This window comes from Myiozetetes cayanensis, unplaced genomic scaffold (genome assembly GCF_022539395.1).
Source record: "Myiozetetes cayanensis isolate MyiCay16 unplaced genomic scaffold, myiCay2020 scf10, whole genome shotgun sequence".
Classification (NCBI taxonomy): domain Eukaryota; kingdom Metazoa; phylum Chordata; class Aves; order Passeriformes; family Tyrannidae; genus Myiozetetes; species Myiozetetes cayanensis.
This window is the reverse complement of record NW_026086605.1, coordinates 3,441,775-3,462,153: the sequence shown is the minus strand read 5'-3', so window position 1 is coordinate 3,462,153 and position 20,379 is coordinate 3,441,775. Positions and strand designations below refer to the sequence as shown.

General features: G+C 44.7%; 1 protein-coding gene across 1 annotated transcript in view; it reads right to left on the bottom strand.

Moving 5' to 3' along the window:
- LHPP (phospholysine phosphohistidine inorganic pyrophosphate phosphatase) overlaps nucleotides 1-20,379 on the bottom strand; it is a 75,710-nt gene that overhangs the window by 45,011 nt on the left and 10,320 nt on the right. The window contains 6 exon segments of the mRNA XM_050305387.1: nucleotides 8,346-8,403; nucleotides 8,406-8,436; nucleotides 14,310-14,402; nucleotides 15,605-15,668; nucleotides 18,115-18,268; nucleotides 18,506-18,693. Of these exon segments, the coding sequence (XP_050161344.1) occupies nucleotides 8,346-8,403; nucleotides 8,406-8,436; nucleotides 14,310-14,402; nucleotides 15,605-15,668; nucleotides 18,115-18,268; nucleotides 18,506-18,693 (588 nt within the window).

Below are 20,379 nucleotides of genomic sequence, written 5' to 3'. Positions count from 1 at the left end.
AAAGCAACGAATTTGGAAGCTTTTCCAACTTCCCCTCTGGATGATGTCACCCTGGGCAGACGCCAGGCTGGGTTACAAGTGAAAAATCCTTCACTTCGGGGTCAGACGTCCTCCTATTTTTAGGCCTGGTTTCAGTGTCGTGCAGCCAAGAGCTGAGCTGAACAGTTCTTGTTATTCCACAGCAAGTGCCTGCCAGGTTTTGGCCAAAGCTGGGCTTTGGGGCTGGTGAAGGGGCTCTGCAGCAGCTGCTTTGCTTGCCACAATGAGATGAAAACCACTTCAAGCTCCCACCCTCCAAGAACTGCACCTGTAAACCCAAACCCAGGGCTGGAATTTGTTCTGGCACTGAGGAGCACTGCTGGCTTCCTGGCCCCTCCAGGACACACTGGGAATGGGAAGGGGGATGGAGAGAATGCTGAAGGGTGTTGTGCAGCCCATGGCTTGTGAGCTCACACACACACACCCAGCTCTGACAGCTCCATCACCCAGCCATGCCCACCCACGTTCTCATCAGTGCCCAAGTCATAGAATTGTTTAAGTTAGAAAAAAACCTCTAAGACCATCAAGCCCAACCATTAAATCGTGTCCCCAAGTGCCACATCTACATTTACATGTCTCTTAAATCCTCCCAGGGATGGGGACTCCACCACTGCCCCAGGGCAGCCTGTGCCAGGACTTGATAACCCTCTCTGTGAAGACATTTTCCCTAATACCCAATCTAAAGCTATGCTGGCACAACTTGAGGACATGTCCTCCAGGCTAAGCGCTCCCAGCTCCCTCAGCTGCTCCTTATCCTGGTCCCCTGAAGGCTTCAGAGAAACTATATTTAAGGGGAATGGCCCTATAGACCAGGAGCATTAGACCCAGGTGATCATATGGGGCCATTTTAGACTTAGAGCACAGTTAAGTAGGAAAAACCTTTTGAGATGAGCTGCAGACCCACACAAAAAGCGACAGCACATGCAGCAGCAGTGGCTCTCTGATGCTCCCCATGGCTCTGAGACCCACTCCTGCTTTTAGGGAGGCCAATGGCTCGAGTTTAAAGACTTGACACGAGGCAGACCCCCTGCAACAGCACCAGCCCCTCATGCTGAATGAGCTCGTGCCCCGGCACCCCGTGAGCAGGCAGGGTGAGGTGTAACCATACACGCTGCTGACAGTGACTGAAAACCACAGACAAGCAGGAATTGTAATCGCTGGGGGCAAAGTGTGAACGTGACTCACGTCCCACACCAGCTGCAGGCTGTCTGCACCCCAGCCAGGAGCATGGGCAGCGCTGGCAGGGGCAGGGGAGCCCTTCACCCAAGCCCCTTCTCTCACATTACGCTCATAACTCCCGCTGCAGTACATCAGCGCTCACGTACAGAGTTTTGCAGTGTCTGCAGAAGACCTAAAGCTGGCACCGCTGGGTGCCTTATTTTTAACTCTGGGCAAGTCACATCATGCCTCTCAAAGGGGATGAAAACCAGCCCCCAGCCCAGCAGGAGGGCAGAAATCCCCACGTCTTGCGGCTGCTCCCACATCCTCAGCAGGCTGGCAGCCCCACTGCCATACACCCCGACAAACACCTGTGTCCATCACCTCTGTGGCTGCTGCAATCACAGAATCACACAATGGTTTGGGTTGGAAGGGACATTGAAGATCATCTGGTTCCTAACCCCTGCAGGGACACCTTCCACTGGACCAGGTCGCTCCAAGCCCAGTCCAGACAGGGCTGTGGGCACTTCCAGGGATGGAAGGCAGCCATTCTGGGTTTGTTGGTTAAACCCACTTGTACAGAAAAAATAAATGTCACTAGCTAAGCTCCAGCATCCGTGGGCCACACAGGACAGCATTAAAGCAGGAATACTCCATTGGTTTGAGCTTGCCAGGTGCCAGCACAAGGTACTGCTCCAGCATCGCGGCTCCTGAGCGTGTTTACAGCACAAGCAAGAGCCCAAGCCAGAAGATTAAATCTCAGATACAGGACCATTTGCTTCAAGGGAGTTACATCAGCAGCTGACTCGGCCTGTCTCTCTCTCATTTGCTTCCCTCTCCCTTTGCAAACAATGCTCTGCCTCGGTTTTATCAACCAGAGCAGCCTCCCCTCCTGCCACACTCCCTGAACCGCTCACTGAGAGGACTCCACACACCAAGCGAATCTGGAGGATACTTAGCTACAGGAAAAACACATGCAGAGAAGAAGAACCTGCTCTTTAAAAAAAGGAAATCTCTAGTGAAACCACACTGTGCAGCTGTCCCAGCTGTGCCCTTTCTGCAGCACATTTCAGCACACTCATTTGCATCTTTACGGAAATAAGGTAGTTTGCTACGGGCACGGTGTTCTTCAATGCTGTCAAACCCTGGAAAGCCCCTGAGCTGCCTCCTGCCACCACCACCTCAGCTCAGGAATTCTGTATCTGCAGGGAGGAGGGAAATGCACTCTGGCCAAGGGGCTCTGGTGTTCCTCACACCGATGCAGGAGCACACGTGGCCCTGTCGGGTGGAGGATGGCTGCCAGCCCAGGCTGAGGGAGCACGTACTGCCAAGACATCGAGGCACCAGAGCAAAAGGGAATGAAAGCAAAACAGCCATTAGCTTTGGATGCTGTCAGAGAGGGCCTGGGAGTGATTTAATCCCATACATCAAGACTAGCTGAGCCACGTGCCCTTCCAGGTGCCACTGCCTCTGGCTTCAGGTAGCAGGCACCACCTTCTCCTCTCCTCTTCTTTCAGCCCTTTGTCAGCTCCAGAAGAGGAGAAATGGAAACCTGAGATGCCTCTGCTGCTGCGTGAGCTGGGTGGATGTGAAGCAAGAAGGGAAGCAAAACTGCAGCCCAGGCTGATGTGGTCACTACCACCTTGATTTGCAAAATGCACATTGCTCCCCTTCCTAAGTGCTGGAGATGAGAGAGCTGATTAGAGTAGGATTGCTAAGGAAAAGTCAGTCATTAGACGGGCAGAGAGCAGAATTGTCAAGGCTGCTGAGTGATATTGCTTGTCCTCACTGACCTGATCCATTCCTCCCTTATTAGTGCTACTCTCATTGCAGACTGATCTCTTTTCTGATATTCAGATTAATTTTTTCAGAACAGCACATGAGTACACACATCACCCAGCATGGCTATGGCCTGAGCATGCTCTGCTTCCTTGAGGTTTATTATGGTACCAACAAATAAATTCACCTGCTGATAAAAAAAACCCTAAGCTCACATTTCTCTTTCAGACTGAAGATCATTAAATGTATGCAGAACCTACCAGGTAGCAGAACTTCCTACTCCCCCTTGCTCCTTTTAGGAGTGTTTTAGCTCAGTTATAACCTGGATTTAGACTAGACTAGAACAGAACAGAATAGCTGAAAGGGGCCTACAATGATCATCTAGTCCAACTGGTATTTTTAATATCTAATAGTAACTTTACTAGAAGATAAACACTTGGTTATATTCAATTAAGGACACATAAACATTCAAGATACATAAACGTTGATTCCTTAGAGTAAAAGGGTAAAATTTTCTGCTTCCTGAATTAAACACTGACCAAACTGATAAACAAGTGTGAAGATCCACACATGGGCAGAGCAGACCATGATTTGAATATGCAGTAAATGGTGATAAGGCTACGCCTTGGAACCGCCTGCAGTCAGCTCTCCTGCTCAAATGAACACCGACTTGCTGACACCAGGGTTTAATAAGCATTGCTTAAGACATTAACCAACACGAAGTACAACACAACTTTTCGGAGTGCAAATACAGGCTGGAAGTCTTTCCATTTAATACTTGAAACAGGCTTAATTATCAGGATGTGAGGCCATAAGAATGCCTCTGGTTGTGTCTCGGCACACAGGGAGTGTCTCTGCCTGCTTGTTCTCACTACACACTGCTGGTATGATCCATGGAGACCCAGGAGATGGGAAAGAACTAATAAAATTGTACATCTTGGTGTGGTTAGTAATGCAGGAGCATGAAAGGGAGGGTGGAGGGATGCTGCTTCTCTGCAGAGCAGTGAAAGGTGACTATTTCTTTACAAAAAGTTTTCATGAGCCTTCATTTACTTACACAGTGGCAGCTGCGAATTTATCTGTGGGTGGAAATCTGTTTTTTAAAGAATAATTTTATAACTTCATTTAGGAGGCTTTGATAACAACACAACCTGGTTTTCTCAATCCTTAATCAGTTGATGATGGCAGCCCAGCAGACTTTTCCTCTGTCCCAACTTCTGCCTTGATATGTCTTGATTTCTCTACTGGCGAGACAATTTCCTATAAATCTATACAAAATCTGCATGTTTTCTTCAATCAGACAAGAGGAACAGATCACAAGCCACTTTATTAAGGAAGCTGGAATAATCATTCTGAGAAGATAATTAAAAAGCAGGGACACATGAAGTAACTTGACCCAGTTCTCCCCGAGAACAGTGGCAGAGCTGGAGGGAGATGACAATTCTCAGAGGCCTTGATCATTTTATCCTTCATCCCTGGGGTATCTTTTATGTCTGTAACGAGGAAGCTCTGGGATGTTGAGACTGATGTCAGTATCAGCCGTGGCCATGAGATAAATCCCTAATCAAAGGAAGAAAACCCCACGCACCGGGCACTGAGAGGGGGTGAACCCACGGCGCCAGATTCTGAACCATTTCAGAGCTCAGAGGTGAGCAGGGGCAAGGGGGCACCACTGCCATGAATATTCCTGGCTACCACCACACACCAGCAATGGTAAGTTCTTTTCCTACAAATCAAGACCTGCAAATAACAAGGAGAAGGGGGTAAGTAATTCTTCCCCCCCCTGCCAAGAACCACCTGCAATTCGACGCCCTGACGCACCCGAGAGGTGTTTCCGACGTTACAGGGAGCCACCTGGAAAAGCCTCAAAGTCATTTTTCTCTGCTCTGACTTGCAGGCTACAAAGAGGATATTACCCAGCACTGCAGAATCAATAGCTATTGTGGGAATCATTGGTTTGATGTCAAGGCCAATTAGCTGCAAGTGGAATTAGCACATACTCTGGGCTGGAAGACAAGTACATGTTCTTCCCTAGATGGGAAAGATGTTGGCTATGAAGGGCTTCCATGCAGGTGTGCACAGAAACTTGGGAATTAGCACCACATTTCCCAATGCTTGACAAACCTCCCAGCAGCTTCTTCTCTCAGCACACAGGAGCCTGAAGCAATGGCCTGGTCTGTCCTGTACAGGGGACAAACTGAGAGAGGACAAACCCGCACACCAGACTGACCCTCTGCATTTTTACACCCGAGAAAGGCCATACTCGGCCAACCCAGCTACTCACCCCATGTCAAGGAACCACGATGGCTGAGGTCACCTCAAAACACCGTCTTATCCCTACATCTTCCCATTATTGCCCTGACTTGTGCCAGCAGAAGTTCTATTCCATGGGGAAGCTGGGATTTATTGCATTTCTTGGACTAATCTATGCTATACTGAGAAAGAGCTCAACACTTGAGACTGAAGTCCTGTTGGAGGACTGAGAGCCAACAGTGCAGAAGACTTTGCAGAGGCCAGGAAGGTGAGAGCCCAGGGAGGAGGTAGCCCTGGGGCTGCACCAGCTCTCCATGCTTCCCTTCTGCTGGACCTCGACTCGGCTGCAGAGCCAACCACCCCCACCCTGCACTCACAGAACCAGTTCCTCAGTTCAGCAGGGAGCTGGCACCCAGTGCCACGTCATAGAGCAGCAGGGCACAAACACACCATGGAGGGAGGCTCCAGCCACTGTGGGCTGCAGTCAGCTTCCCATTCCTGGCTGGAGGCTGCCCACCCTGCGGCAAACCGAGCCGCCCCATCTACTGCCACAACCTCTGCAGCAGCAGCTCAACCCATTTTTTTTCCATAAAATGATTTTCTGGCTTATTAAAACAAGCAAGATTCACCAAATTGTTCTGCAGCCTGGGACTGAATGTGGTTGCTGAAGCCCCTTTGAAATAGCATAAACAGCACAGTAAATCCTGGCTCGTGTGTCATCTTTTGTGATACAGTGCATAGCCCGTGGGTGAGCAGCAGACCTCAAAAATCACAGAAACACACAATCAGAGTAGGAAGGGACCCACAAGGATCATCAAATTCAACTCCTGGCCCTGCACAGACACCCCAGCAGTCCCACCCTGTCCCTGAGAGTGTTGTCCAAATGCTCCTTGAGCTCTGGCAGCCTTGGGGCTGTGACTATTCCCTGGGGAGCCTGTTCAGAGCCAGCCACCCTCTGGGGCAGGAACCTTTGTCAAAAATGCTCATGTAAACTGCACTGACCACTGAAACAAGGAGAGCTGCCCCAAAGCACACTTGTGCACCGGAGTGATGATGTCTGCCAGCCAGAGACAGCATTTGGGTGAGGATGGAGGGAGACAACAGGATCCCTTGGACCTACAGGACAACTTGAAAAATGGTGCAATGGTTCCTCAGATAGCTCCTTTGTTGTTTTTTATTTTATTCTCAAATCAGCTCTGCTCACCCATGTCCTGAGCTGCACAATGCTCATGGCAGGGGCCTGGAACAAGATGATCTTTAAGGTCCCTTCCAACCCAAACCATTCTGCCTTCTCATGATTCTGTGACTGAAACCTGTGGCAATCCCACTGCACCAGCACTCAGCAGCTCCAGTAAAAAAAACCCTGACAACCACTGAGCTTTACACCTTTGGAAAAGCAGCCCCAGGCTGTGGCTGACACCGATGTGCATGAACCAACGATGCCATCCAGAGGTGCTCGGGTGCAGCACACGGCTCTGTGTCAGCAATGACCAAGGGCCTATGCAAAATCTCACATATCCTACTTTAAACTAAACCCACCACCAAATAACTACATTTTCTGTTATTTTTAATTGATCTTGCCCATCGCTTGCTTTTTTTTCTGTCTCTCTCATTACTCACTGTGTGTTTTGATTTTCTAAGTCGCCCTTAAAAATACAGATACACCTCTGACCTCTCCTGGCAAACAAGAGTCACTTCATTTTATTCCCAATTACTAACAGCAGGCCTGGCACCACATGGGGAATTGAGACACTCATCTGTATTTCACTGCTGTGTAATAGTACATGAATTCAGACAACACCAAGCACATGCTGAAACAGGAAACAAAACACTGGAAGACAATCCAGGACAGCTGGTGACTCCCTTTCAGCTGTGAAATCATGACTCAAACTTGATACAAGAAAATGTTTTTTTCTTCAGCATCTGATCATACATATTTATGTGTGTGTACACACAGTTTATGTCAGCTGCCTGAACAGTTTGGATACAGCATCACCTGTGGCACATTTTATGATGGGCAAAGTATGGCCCAGCAGAGGTTTGGTCAGTAGCAAGGGTTTGATTTAACTCTGTGTGCAGAGATACCTCCTTCAGTGGCACTTGGATCTGTGTGGCATCATGATGTGGGTTCACAAAGTGAATTAATATCAGAATAAAATCAACCACTGAATCCTCATTTTCTCCTTTAGCAAACTAATGGGATTAGAATCACAGAACCATAGAATGTCCTGAGTTGGAAGGGACCTACAAGGATCATGGAGTCCAACTCCTGAGACTGCACAGATTACAGACAAATAATCCCAACAGCACAAACTATATACCTAATCCTTTAATCTTCGAGATTTTTCATGCTTCGTTGAGATAAATAACTGATTTTGAGAGGTACTATCTTAAAATTATAGAAAATACAATACACTTATATCTGTCCTTTGAAAGACCATCACTTAGTGGTCCATTAGAATCAAGCACTGGGTATTATTTTGTCACCTTACAGAAACAGCAAGGAGGTTGGTCTTGTGAAAGCACAGGATCACAGAGACACCTGCAGGGAGAAGGGTTTGGAGGGCCATTTGAGCGAGATGAGCAGGATCCTGCACCCTGGTAAGGCAAGAGATGGAGAAACAGCTCTTGTGTTTCAGACACCTCAGGGCTGAACGTGTCTGGAGGGAAGAGCAGACATATGGAGTCCTTCATAAAGCTGTGGCAGATGACCCACAGAGATTGATGAATTGACAGTCTAATTTTATAACCCAAACCCTGCTACAAGTTTCAGACACGTCTTATATCAAGTGCACAGAACTTCCACGCAGCAGCAAGGACAAAAATAAACAAACCCCAGGAAACACACCTGTTCTATGCAGTGGGATGAAAAAAATACAGCAGTAGTTTAGCAAAAAATATTTATCTAAAAGACCAAAGACCCTGTGCCTTCCCCTTCCCACCACTTTCACACACACATTATTTTCCCAAATGAAAACATCATCATCCACCTGATGCTGCACAAGGAGGTGCCTGTGCAGACAACAACTGCAAGTCTACATTGACACCAACAGGAAAGGAGCTGGAAAAGGCATGGAAAAAGTCTGGTCCCGTGAATGTGTGGGGTGAGCACTGACCTGTACTTCCCTGTCCTCACTTGCAGCGCTCTCATCCCGCACCGCTGGGCTCCCCCACATCATTCACGATGTCATCTCCGATCATGATGGCCTGTCAGGGCAAGGAAATACGGGAAAACGGCCGTGAATTCCATCTCTGCCACACGTCACACGCCTCTGACATAACAAACAGCCTGACTTGATGTTTAATACCGCCATCAGACAAATTAAACAAGATAATATTGTCATCGGATTGATTAAAAGTCATCCTTGAACGTAATTCATGCTAAGGCTCCTGCAGGAATGTCCTGAGGCAGCACATGCCTGTGCAGTTTGTAATCAATCACAAAAATCAAAGGGATTGGGCACACAGTTCAAAGAAAATGGTGGATTTTATGAAGTGAGGCCTCTTCTGTTCCTAACAATCCATTTCTGTTATGCTCCAAGCAACTTAAATTAAGCTTAAAACTGGTATTCCACAAGCTAGCCAAAAGCTTAAGCTTGTGATCACTGAGAGCTCAATTCCAACCCGTTCTCAGGTTGATACAGAAATTTGGGAAATCACTGTAAAACGGAATTTATTCACTTTTGCATGATATGACACAATATGTACAGGCCTAGCGTGGTCTGTGTTGCCATCACCTTAAGTCTATACAAATACTAATAAACAAACTACATTAAAAAGACTATGCAGGGCTCAGCCTTGCCCATCCTTCCACTCTTGGACCATTTTCCTTCTCCGCTCTGCTCAGGGAAACACGTGTGTTCCTAAAAAGATGCCTTCTCCTGTAGATAGTTCACCTTTCCTTGCCACTCGTCCAAGCAAGGAATCTCATATGAAATGAGGAGAAAATGATGGATTTAAATTTAAGGAATTAGTAAATAAATCATGTATGCAGGGATCAGGAAAAGACAATAATCCCACTCATGCAGAGCTGCACAGGACAGGGCAACACCGCTCCAACCAACCACTCATTACTCAGTTTCTCCCAAGCTGCTCCAAGATATTTAATCACTGGCTTTGATAGTTTATAATCCCCTCCTCTTACAAAATTCCTTCCAACACCTCCTTGAGGGAGAGAGGGAAGAGACCTGCCCTCCACCACCTGCATGCCCTTGCTCAGCCTGAACCCTGACGCTGAGGATGAGATTTCTGAAATAAAGACAATTTCAGTCCTGTGTTCTCATAACCCTAAAAACGAATTTCCTCTCACAAGGGGAACGGGCACAGCAGGGGCAGCCCAACAAACAGTCTCTTGCTCACCAGGGCTGTATTTTATCCCAGCCAGGGAAGTTTTCCAGCAAGACTGTGGCAGCTCTGTGAGTGCAGCTGCAGCTGAGCAGCGATGCCTGTCCAGGCCAGCTTGTGGCATACGCATACAAAAATGTACTCCAGCCCCCAGGGACTTCACAGATTTACTATCGGTGAAGGGCAATAATCACTAAAGGAGGAGCAATTATTCCCAAATCATTTAGGATTTAAAAAATCATTGGCAAGAAGATAGAGGTCAAAAGGTGCGCTGTCAAGGGAAATAAAAAAAACTCTACCTGTCAAACCTGGGTTTAACTTCCTCTCTGACTGCAATATGGTAAGAAGAGAGAGAAAGATATAAAACTGAAAGGTCACATACCCACTGAAAGCAGGAATTAAAAGATCCCCGTCTGTGTTCACATCTTACACAGGGATCACACCATTAATTTGTTCAATCATTCTGCAGGAGATACTTTTTTTTAGATCAGCTACAAATTTACTAAAAAGCAGGGGAAAAAAAAAATACAGTGAGTCTCTCTGGTTTCAAGACAAATCATCAAAGAATCAGGATGATGTGATTTATATTTCCCTAAGCCACAGAGCTGGTGAGAGACGGTGTGTGTGGTTTACACAGCGGGCTAAGCACGCATGTGCCACAGCTGAGGGAAGCCACTGCTCTTGAAGGGTCCCCATCAAACTCAACCCCCATTGGAGGTGATCCTGGAGGACACAAACATGACCTCCAAGAATTTGGGAGTGGGGAAGGCACAACACAATCCCCACAGGTCAGCAATCTTACTGGTGCTGTCTGTGCCACAGACCCAGAGCTGAATGGAGGTGGGGGCCAACCTTTTTCCCCCCACAGAAGCAGCCAAAGCCAGCAAGTCTTCAGAGATGCTGCTGGGGTGGTGAATGGGAACCTCAGGTCATTTTTGTCTGCAAACAGAATTCTAGCAGCCACTAAAACCACAGCAAAACGTCTGATCAGAAAACAAATCACGGAGTAAGAAAATGAATGAGGCAGAAAGATAAGAATATCCTGATTTACCCAACCATGCTCGTGTTGCAGTGCAGGGTTTACTAGGATGAGCTCAGACACAGTGTTTTGGAGGCTGAAGCCTACAGAGAATGCAGTGAGATGTACAGAAGGCAGTGTGCTAACTTCACCAGAATACTGAACACAGAGTCAAACATATTTATGCCTAAACAGATTTTTGCTACAGGCTTAATAACCTTAATCAAGCTAAATGTGCCAGGGCCATAAGGAAATAAAGCTTATACACCAAATCTTGATTAATGTAATAAATCCCTTTACAGAAGAAATACGACACATTTACTTTTCTCCCTGTTCTCCTTGGTCCACGTGGTAATCTCCCAGGCTTCAGGATCCCATATTACTGTTAATTATGTTTCTGTCTTAGATTTCCAAAGGCTGCAGGGCCAGCCAGGTTTCAATGAGCTCTCAGCAGGACTGAAGCTTGAATCTTCACTCAGCCACTTCACTTCTCCTCTGGAGGTGGGAAATCTTCCCCTGCCGTGGCCAGTGAGCAAGGGGGGGACATTGGCACAGCAGCAGGCTCCCTGTGCCACTCTTGGGTGACCTCCCTCTGCTCTCATGCACCACTAACTCCCACCTGAGGCTTGCAGGTGGCAGAAATGGGAATTGGTTAACTACCAGTAGTTTATGGACTCCAGTATGACCTGCCATAACTCCCATTAAAACGGGACAATTTGCTACAGAGAGAACTTTTTATGATTATATAAAACTACCAGAACCTTAACATTATTTAGGTTTTATTGTAAAGCTGTAAAAATCATCCACTGTGACAGCTGCCTTAAAACATATGAATTAGGCATTTCAGTAACCTTTAAGATGTGTTATTCTTTGTCATATTACTGAATTGTAAGATAGGTCTGGTTACCTCTAAGAGGTTTAAATTTCCAATCTATTAAAGTAATACCGGCAATCTGTTATTTCTAGGCCATTGAGGAAAGGTTAAAATGAAAATTGGACTTTGGGGAGTTCCTCCTATTCTAAGTGCAGGCTGAAAACATCTCAGCAGCAGAAGGCAAAGTCAGGGTCTCAGTAAGAAGCAGTTATCAAGGGAAACGACTGGTGATAACTTTATTGATTAAAGCAGCTTGAGGAATTTCAGAATTGCCATTGTCTCGAATTACTGTGGTGAGACAGCTTTATTAAAAAGGTATTTTTCATTAAAAGTCAGGTGAAAGAAAATTGTAATATGTTTTCAAAAGCGCAGCTCACCCAAAATGGTTTAATGACGGTTTGGATTAAATGCGTTCCACAAGTGGAATAAATGACTGGCAAACATTTTGTAAAAGCAAAGGCAAGTCAAACCAGCCCTTGTCATGTCACTACAGATGCAGAGAAGTACAGTTCATTTGGGAGACAGATTAAAATGTAACACAGTGTATTACAGGAACTGACTGAAGTGAATATACTGAGGTTTTAAACTGAATATACTGAGGTTTTATTATTATGTTCCACAAACTAAACCAGCCTGCAAATCCTTCTCAAAAGAACATTAAAGCTGCAAGGTCAAGCACTCAGAAGTTAGAGAAAGGTGTCAGAATTAAGGTAGTTTGCTTGGCTCTAATTTGTTCCTCCTACACATGTGCATCCTGATCCAGGCTTTAACTCCAGCAGTGTGGATTATTTTTTCCACAGTGGAAAACACAGAGTGACTGGTGCCATTATGCAGTGGTGTCTCCTTGGTTAGGTACACATTCCACTTCAAATCTTTCTGCAAACAAAATATTATACCTACAGACCAGACATATTAGTACACCAATGACGACATTTAATATTAGAAATTATATGAACAAAAGCCAAAACTCTCACAAAATATAAAGCTGGTCACCAGTGTCACTATGGCAAACAGCTGAAAATGAATAAATAATCTCTGGGGACTATTCCTGCTTTTCTGTACCCAAACCAAATCCTCCTGAAGCCAAAGGGGACCATTCTCTGAGTTCCCTGTGGGACCATTTGTACCAGGCTGGCGATGCATTAAATGAGATTTGTTTCCCAGGACAAGGTTTTTGAGACAGTTCTGCTGTTGCATCCCTGCAAATGACACCTTCCCTCACTGCCATGGGCTGACAAGGTCCTGGCATCCCATGGGCCAGGAAAAACAGTGCCTGAGGAAAACTGCACCTCTCTGCCTGTATGTACGTGATTTACACAGACAGTATCCAAGGCCTGAGCTCTGTGGTTGGGTGGGTTTTTTTGTTCTTTTTTCCGGTTTTGTTTTGGTTTGGTTTTTGTTGTTTTGTTTGGTTGGTTGGTTGGTTGGTTTTTTGTTTGTTTTTTTCCAAATGCCACTCTGTGGCTGAAAAGGATTTGGGTGTTTGTTGGTTGGGTGAATGGTTTGAATAATTAATAATTTCTGGAATATTATGAGTTATTTTGAAGATATGGACAAAGTGAAGGGAGCACAGGAAAGAACCAGAGGGACAAAACTGAGGGAAGCTGCTGAGAGCTAAACCACACAGTTTTAATAAAAGACAACTACTTTAATGATAACAAGCCTATAGATAACTGGAGAGAGAAAACAACCAGGAAGGCAAGCAGTTATTTGTTGTTAATTAGGATAAAACTATAAATAAGGAGATGCAGTTTAAAAGGGAAGCATCCCAATGAATCTCAGGAAAAGCTGCCTGCACATAAAACCTGATCACTGCCCCTGGGGTAGTGATCACAGCAGGCTGGTTGTTTGGCTCACTGAAAACTACTCTGGACCAAACATCAATAAATGTGGAGCAGGGAACATTCCTGCACTGGGAAGGAGATGGATTAGATGGCCTACCAGGTCTTTTCCATCTCCCCACTCTCTAATAAAGTAAAACTCAAGCACATACTGAATTACAGGGCCATAATTTCATCTCCAGGCTCGAGGGACCTACAAGGCACCCAAACTTTGCTCCTGTTGTTTATAATGTCACCCAACCTCCCCTGATGGAATTATTACGTTGTAATTCACTGCTGTTTGTGAGTCATCTCATACTCATCCTTATGCCCCGTGTGACATAACAACAAATCAGTAAAGAGGAGCTGGGAACAACTACAGAAAGGGGGGAGATGGGCTGTCTAAGGAAGGCTCACACATTCAGCATGTTTCTGGAAAGCCAGTAACACAGGAGGAAGTTTGGGGTCAGTCAGTGCTTCCCATTCAGCAAAATTATAAAATATTTTACATCTGCCTTTCCCTTTTACTAAAAAAAAAATGCAGGCTGACACTGGGAATAAAAAGGGAAACAGAAGGAAGTTAAAAAGAACCCTGAAAAAGGCAGAGAAAATTATGTCATACCTTTCAGGAGAGTGGTAAGCATGAACAGGGAAGAAGAAATTCAACCTGTTGGCTGTCAATTCTCTTTTGTCTACTTCACACTATTTGGCAGAATGAGCAAACACAGGTTTTTCCCCTCTGTGGTATTTTTTTCTACCATTTTTCTTTTCCTTTCTATTTATTTAGGGTTTTTTGAAGTAATTCATGGGAAGATCTTGAATGTAAATATTTCTCTGCACCATACATAACACATTGCATTTGGGAAAAATATTTGCATATCCACCCAAAGTTTACCACATCCTCCTGGTCACATTCCCTTCAGCCTCTTCTACAGATTTCCAAAGTTACAGCAAAGCAGAAAAAATGCATCAGTGGGCATAAATGTATGGCACAGCCCTTGGTCAGAGCATCTGAAAACCTCACCTGCTCTGGTGGAACTCCCATTTCTGCCAGGGCTGACTCAAAGAACCTTTTTGATGGTTTCCCCACTACCTCAGCTTGAACATCACAAGCATACTGGAAAAAAAGAAGACAGAGACACAAAAAGTGCTGATTGGAAAAGCATTTGTTCAGCTCCATAATTCCATTTATAAAAACTATGTGATTATTGATTTTTGCCCTTAAATAACACAATGGATCAGTGGGTGAAGTTGAATATCAGGGAATTTGGATGTCAGAAGTGGTTGAAGTTCTCTGGCAGGAGAAAAATTCTTCTTGAGACATCTCAAATTATGAATATTTTACATTCTTTACCCTGGAACAGTCTTCAAACTCAGTTCCAGTATTGCACTTTTTTTTTTTTTTAAGAGCATCACTCTTAGAGACATAACAAATATCCTTTATATTGAATCACAAAAAGTACTGGAGGGCCTTAAAAGGTGCAGAGGGTTTCTTCAACCACCTGGCTTAATTTTAATGGTTCAAGTGACCAGCCAGATTTGAAAAGTTACATTTTCCTGCAACTAAATATCAGTGCTATGCCGAAACAGTTGTTTCTAGCTTGTTCCCTAGACAGGAAGCCTGAAGTTAATCTGGGAGGCAAAAACTTTCCCCCAAACTCACATAGATACATATTAATGTGCTACAAGTATACATTATACAAGTAGACATTTTATATGTTCTGTGTTTATATTTTACCCTATTTTGCTTTATTCTCTGCACTCACTATGTACTGTTTTTAATCTCTCTTCAAGCCTATAAAAGGGAAAATAAAGATTCTCTCCTTCTCTCACCCTTAGGTTGGCTTATCTGTCAGGTTCTGGTTCTGCACAGACTTAATCAGGCTTAAAAGCAGGATTGACCTTGAATAAGGGCCTTTTGCTGCAAACTGTCAAGGGCAAGGGCTGTGGCAAAAACAACACTACAACAAACACAAAATGGACCTTCAGGTTCTCTTGGATATCTCGCAGACAACATTCCATGTTTTCCTTTTCTCACTCCTCCTTTCAAGGGCCTCGCTTCAAAAAAAAAAAAAAAGGGTGCCACAATGGTAAAAGTTCACATTTTAATTTGAAAAAAATAAAAAAATAAAAAAATAAAAAGAACAAAGGCAGAAAACAAATGAAGCCACTCATCTTTAGAACGCAGCAAATGAGTTCTGATCTGTGGAAACTCCCTCCACCAAGGTGAGTAATTACAGAAGATGGCCTGTATTTATACCAGTTACTCTTTTAACAAGGTGCACAGAGTGAGTAAGCATAATTCAAGCTATAAAATACCTCCAGTGCCTTCATATATGCTCCAACATCAAGTTTCAGACCATCAGTTTCTTTATAGTAGCGTCTGGAAATGAGAGCGATAAAGTTCCCATGAAATGAAAACGCTGGCAGTTAAACACAAAGAAGCCACATTTTATGATTTCTGTGCCTTTATAGGTGTCCATATGGCTGCAATGAAAAGTCAAGTAATCAGAAAATCCAGAGCCCTAAGTTAACACCAGGAATTAGGGGAAGGGCAGGCTCAGTACCACTCAGCAATGCTCGGGGAAAAGATCTCAGAGCAGATGCCCATCTGGGACTCAACTCCGCTGGTTCAAAGGGATTTCAACGAGCCCATATGAAGGATGAACTTGGCCAGTGTTTTACTGCACAGTGACAGAGACCCCCTGGCAGATAAAAGGCGAGGGCTGGCACCAGCCAGCATCTGTGACCCCTTCAGTGTATCTGGAAGGAGACCCCAAACAGTTGACCAGCATCGCCTCCCACATGAGGAAGGCCAGGGCACTGTTTATTGTGACTAAGAAAGCCCTCTGAGCTATATTTTGCTCCTTCTAAAAATGTCCCTATTGCCATGAAGCTCATGAAATTAGATATTATCTTTACAGTGCTTTTCTGGAATAGCAATTCACATTAATGTAGGCCTTCCAAGCGCTCCTGATCAGAGGAAAGACAGGTTTCTATGTGAAAGGAAAAAAAGGTAGGATGAGCAGTCAGTTAAGATTTTATGCCTTATCCTTCTGCCATTTTCGATTATTCAGCATAGCCTTCCTTTAAAATGACCACTTGACCTTTGCTAGAGCAGCCATTAACCTTCTATAGTCTGGCGTAAACAGCTTAATTTTCTGACAGTGGCATGACAGAAGAAATTACAAAGCCAATTCCCACTCTCAGCCCAAAACAGATGCTAAATGTAAATCACTCCACTTTCAGGAGGAGGGTATTCTGCTTCAGTGACTCTGACACTTTGGTTTTCCAGGGAATGAACTAAAACTCCAGCCAAAACCAACCCACTTGCCCACCTCGCAAAGATCCACCCAGTTGTGCTGGTTCTGCACTTTAAAAACAAAGCTGGCTGGTGGCTGAGTTTTCTATACTGCCCTTTGCATTCAACAAGGCTTCTGTAGTCAGGGGAACAATTCTTGCAATTTATAATCTCCCTTCTCCGAATCAGACAACTCACCAGAGAACTCATAGTCACATTAACTACATGATCAATCATTACAGAAAAAATAAATGCTCACGGTGAAAACTGAGCTCTGAATATCCAAAAAAAAAAAAATCTATATTTTTACATGAAAAATAATATTCAAAATAAGTAACAGCAAGGCTGGGGTTTTAATTAATTTATGCCAACGAATGACCAAACAAAAACTTTCATATGCACAGGGTGCAAAGGCATTTTTGCATTAAACACACTACAATTCCTAAAGAAGGGTTGATTCTATATTTCTTTTTGAAAGATGATATTACACAACACAAAACCTGGTTATTTTATGTACATTAGCCATTCTGCTGTGGGCTCAACATTTTCCCTTTATCCTTCCGAGAAGCAGTGAGGATTTTTCACCCCTGTTGCAGGATTAGAGCGTGAATGTCAGGTAAGGCAACACAATGAATTTAACTGCTCCTTCCCAGTGATAAGTTCTACCCAGCTGGATCAATAACCTACAAACTAAGGAGGGTTTTCATGCCCATTATGGTCTATTGAACCACTGAGAAAAGTTGTCACTACAGTTTCCCCAAGCTAAACGTGCCCAGTCTTTTCAAAGCCCATACATCACACAAGAGATAAGAATATCTCCTGCAAGGCTGTTGGGATTTGGCATTATTCAGCAGTGGCATTAATAACCTCCTGTTTAAAAACCTCAGAATATATACAAATCAACTGGTTTTAGGAAAACATTTAAACTCGCTGACTGGGTTTTTCCTGTATGTGAAAAGCAGGAGATCAAAATTTACCTTTAATGGACAGAGAATAATTAAAAATGTTGCCTGATATTCAAACTATAAAAAATATGGATCTGTCTCTACCAAAGCACCAAAAGCATCCAACTGCATCGCAAGCCTACACCAACAGCCCTTTATCCAAGCATGGCCTGTTGGATTTTGGGGTTCCTTTCACTATTAAAAATCATTTATATTCAGTTCAGGCTACAGGCAGCAGTTAAACCATTTCTCACCTCTGAGATCTTGCAGGAGCAGACAAAAAGACAAGCAATGCCTAAAATCCTACCGGCCTCTTGCAATACTCACTCACTTGAGGGCTGCACAGATCAAAACTTAAACTGTGCATGATTTCTGTGGGTTTTTAAGGGGCTCTTGTAAAGCAATAAAAGCCCTTTTCATGGACAGGTACCTGAGCAGATCAGGCTCTCAGCCCAGATGCGCAGATTGACGGCTTAAAAGTTGGCTCTGTGAATGCCCACACCAATTTCTGGTCTCCATTAAAGACACTGGTGGAAATTTAAAAATGCAAAGACTTGAGGAAAAAAAAACAGAGCTTGACTCACCCTCTTCCAAGGGAGATCAGGACAGGTTTCTCCATCCCAATCAGAACCCGGAAAGCTTCATTAAGGTTTGCATAGGTGAAGTTTTCTGCTGCATCTCCAAGAACCACACAGTTTGGGTTCGTTTTATCCATCTCGGCAAATTCAGGCACGAGATCTACAGAAGGAGGGGGGAAAAAAAAAATAATATACTCCCAAATCACTCCCCATTTCATATCCCATGGAATCGACAATGTTTCCCCCAAACTTGTGCTTCCCTTTAAATTAAAGCCTGGATCAACTGCTCCTCAGAGCTCTGCCTTCAAGGCTGGCTCCTGCCACTCATCTGCCCTGCGACAACGAGCCAGATAAACCCCTTCCCACCCCTCCAGGTGTGCTGCAGCGTTTGTCCCACCGTGGTGCACCAGCAGGTGTGGCCTCAGGCCACGCTCCTTCAGGATGTGGCAGGCTGCTGGGGCTGGGGCGGTGACCTCGGACACGTCGATGTCGAAGCCCATCCCCCGGAGCTTCTTCACGAAGTTCTCCCGCGTGGCCTGGGTCTCGTTGGTGCAGAACCGCAGCTTCAGGCCAGATGCTTTGATCCTGGAAGGGGGAGGAAAGCAGTGCAGGGTTGAACTGGGCACAGAAAGTGAGCTCAGGGCATCAGTTTTGCTAAAAATGATGTTAAATTCTGGGCACTGCAGCTGCAGTTTCCACGTGCGGAGCCCCTGCCAGAGCATGTAACTGCCCCTCTGGACAGGCAGCACAGGAGATGTCCACCACCCACAGAATACCCCAGCGTGGCAGGCACACACTCCCTCCACACATAAAAACACTTAATTCTAGTTCCTTCCCTTCCAGCTGGTCCGTGGATGCCGACACACCTGACCTGAAGGCACTGCACAGCAGCAGCTGGTGCGACACCCCTGGCTCTTGACACCTGAACTTGGATTTTCACCTTTCCACTTCCTGATCACCTGCTGCAGGCAACAGCAGGACCTGGCACGTCTGCAGACTCCAGGTGAGAGGCCAGTTAGCTGCAGTGATGCTTGTGGCAGCACTGGCGTGGATTCAGTTACTTTGATCATTACATCTCTCATAAAACACCTGCGCTGTTACTTGGTGGGTAATCCTGAAAAATATGGTAGTTCAACTGACTCATTAATACATGTTTCTCAGGGGAAGAGCACATGGCCACAGGTGTCCAGAGCCAAGGATTGGTATTCTGCAAAAGTTGTGTTGATGCCCCATCCCTGGATGTGTTCAAGGACAGGCTGGATGGGGCTTGGAGCAACCTGGTCTAGTGGAAGGTGTCCCTGCCCGTGGTAGGGTGTGGAACAAGAGGATATTTAAGGTCCCTTCCAACCCAAAACATATTAAGATTCCATGAATCTCCTGCAAGTCCTCTCCCTCTGAGTGGCTTTTTTCCTGGTCCAAGCTGTCATGACCTACTGGTCACCAAAAGGCCATTTCTGAAGGGATGGGTTTTGAGTTTTCAGCTATTTGAAGACCCAATGTATTTTGAAGTGGCCACAGAAAATCAAAAGCATCAGAAAATGTATCACAATTTTAAAAAAATAAATAAATATCTGCCTAAGGGACTGTCACTCAGCTCCTCAATATATGAAAATTACTATTTTTGTCAGATTTCATGTGAATGTGTGTATAACTATCTTTCAGGACCTGAGCTCATGCAGGTTCAGACACCCAAGTAAATCTGGCACTAAGCTTATAAATTCTTACTAAAATATTATTACTTTTCTTTGTGTTAGGATGAAAAAGGTCTTTTCTATTAAGAAAGTCCCTGCACTGATTCTCAAGACAACAGTATAATGCTGGGTTCATTTTCTAGGGAAGATGACCTCAGTTGGTTGGTCCAAACACCAAAACCACCTCGAGGTAACGCATCCGATGACGAAATTTCTGTCAAAGGATTCTTGGAAATCTGGTCCTCACCCAGAGAGGCCCTTCCACTCATTAAAACTGCACGCCAGTGTCTTCTTTCATAGTGCTGGTGATTCATTTCTTTCTTATTATTTGTCTTTCCTAATCATAGATACGTGAATTATCAATTACACTTAGTGGTTAATTGCCCTTCATAAAGATAGCTTTTCTATTTTAAATTAGGCAGTTAATATATTGTAACTAATAGCATCCACTTGTACATTATAAATATATCTTCATTGATTGGAGCACTGAATGTGAGATTCACTCACAAGTTAATGAAGCAATTGAGTGAAGAAGTGCAGGGTGTACCCAGGGAATAATTATTGTTAATGAATTATGATG